The sequence below is a fragment of the Rhincodon typus genome, chromosome 49, assembly GCF_021869965.1.
Source record: "Rhincodon typus isolate 14 chromosome 49, sRhiTyp1.1, whole genome shotgun sequence".
Lineage (NCBI taxonomy): Eukaryota > Metazoa > Chordata > Chondrichthyes > Orectolobiformes > Rhincodontidae > Rhincodon > Rhincodon typus.
The window spans coordinates 3897729-3898779 of NC_063380.1; the positions used below are offsets into that span (position 1 = coordinate 3897729).

The 1051-nt window shown below is 60.2% G+C and overlaps 1 protein-coding gene across 1 annotated transcript in view; it reads right to left on the reverse strand.

Annotated features, from left to right (window-relative positions):
• Positions 1 to 1051, reverse strand: part of LOC109924425 (3-methyl-2-oxobutanoate dehydrogenase [lipoamide] kinase, mitochondrial-like) — a 12222-nt gene that overhangs the window by 7535 nt on the left and 3636 nt on the right. Inside the window, exons 3-5 of the mRNA XM_048620919.1 lie at positions 859 to 969; positions 491 to 538; positions 154 to 273 (exon numbers count right to left, since the gene is read on the reverse strand). Of these exons, the coding sequence (XP_048476876.1) occupies positions 154 to 273; positions 491 to 538; positions 859 to 969 (279 nt within the window). The remainder of the gene's footprint in view (positions 1 to 153; positions 274 to 490; positions 539 to 858; positions 970 to 1051) is intronic.

Sequence of the window (1051 nt, forward strand, 5' to 3'; positions counted from 1 at the left end):
GACCCCTCTCTCTTCGGCCCGCTGGCTAGTTTGTGGGCAAAACACTTGGCCATTTCCGTTTCCTTTGTCAACGCCCTTCCACCCCCGGCTCACCGAGAGGTTTACAGCTACCGCACCCCCCCCCCCCCCCCTCCCCCTTCCCCCTGCCCTCACCTTGACGTGCCTGCGGCTCTCGCGGAAGCCTTCCGCCAGGAGGGTGACCACATCCTTGTGGTCGTCGAGGAGTTGCTGGAGCAGCTGGCAGTACAGGCCCTCAATCTCCCTGTTCTCGATCTGGGGTGGTGCAGAAGAGACAGAGAGAGAAAAGGAGGAGACAGGAATCGAGACACACGCTTGCGAGTGCCCCACCCCCCCCTCCCTCGCCACCCATCCCTGGCAGCGCCACCACCACTCGCACCGGGAGCAATGCCACCGGCAGGGGGGGTCGGCTCAAAACCCCCGTTCCCCTCCCCAGCCCGTACCACAAGCGGAAAACGACGTCTTTACTCACTGGAGGGAACTCGCTGAGCTTCTGGAAGGCGCGAATGTATAACTCATGCTGTGGGGGAGGGAGGGAGAAGACAGAGAGAAAGAGACAAAGATCCAAAATGAGTACAGGGATGCCCAGAGCAGGCTGCAAGCAACAGGCGAACACCACCCCCACCACTCCCCACCCAGTGCTCAGGGTAAACGGGGCTGTCTCCCTCTGCGCTGCTGGAGGATGGGCGCCGAGGGGAGAGCCACAGACCTGAGCCTGCAGCACAGAGCGACATGAGCCAATGACAGGCATACGACGTCGTCTCTGCTCCCCCCCCCCCCCACCCCATCCAGACTCGATCCCTGTGGTTTTACAGAGTTCGCTCCAACCCTCACACTCACCACCTGCAGAATGGTTGGGTTACATCCCAGAATGAACGGGAGATTTCGAATGCTCTTGATCCTGTGCGCAATACGGACTGGCAACTCCTTCAGAAGATACCGGGCGCTTTTCTAAAAAATTCCCACAGAACGGAGAAATAAAATCGTAAAACGGGCAAAGGCAACGCCAGCACGTCCCGCTCTCCCCCGCCCC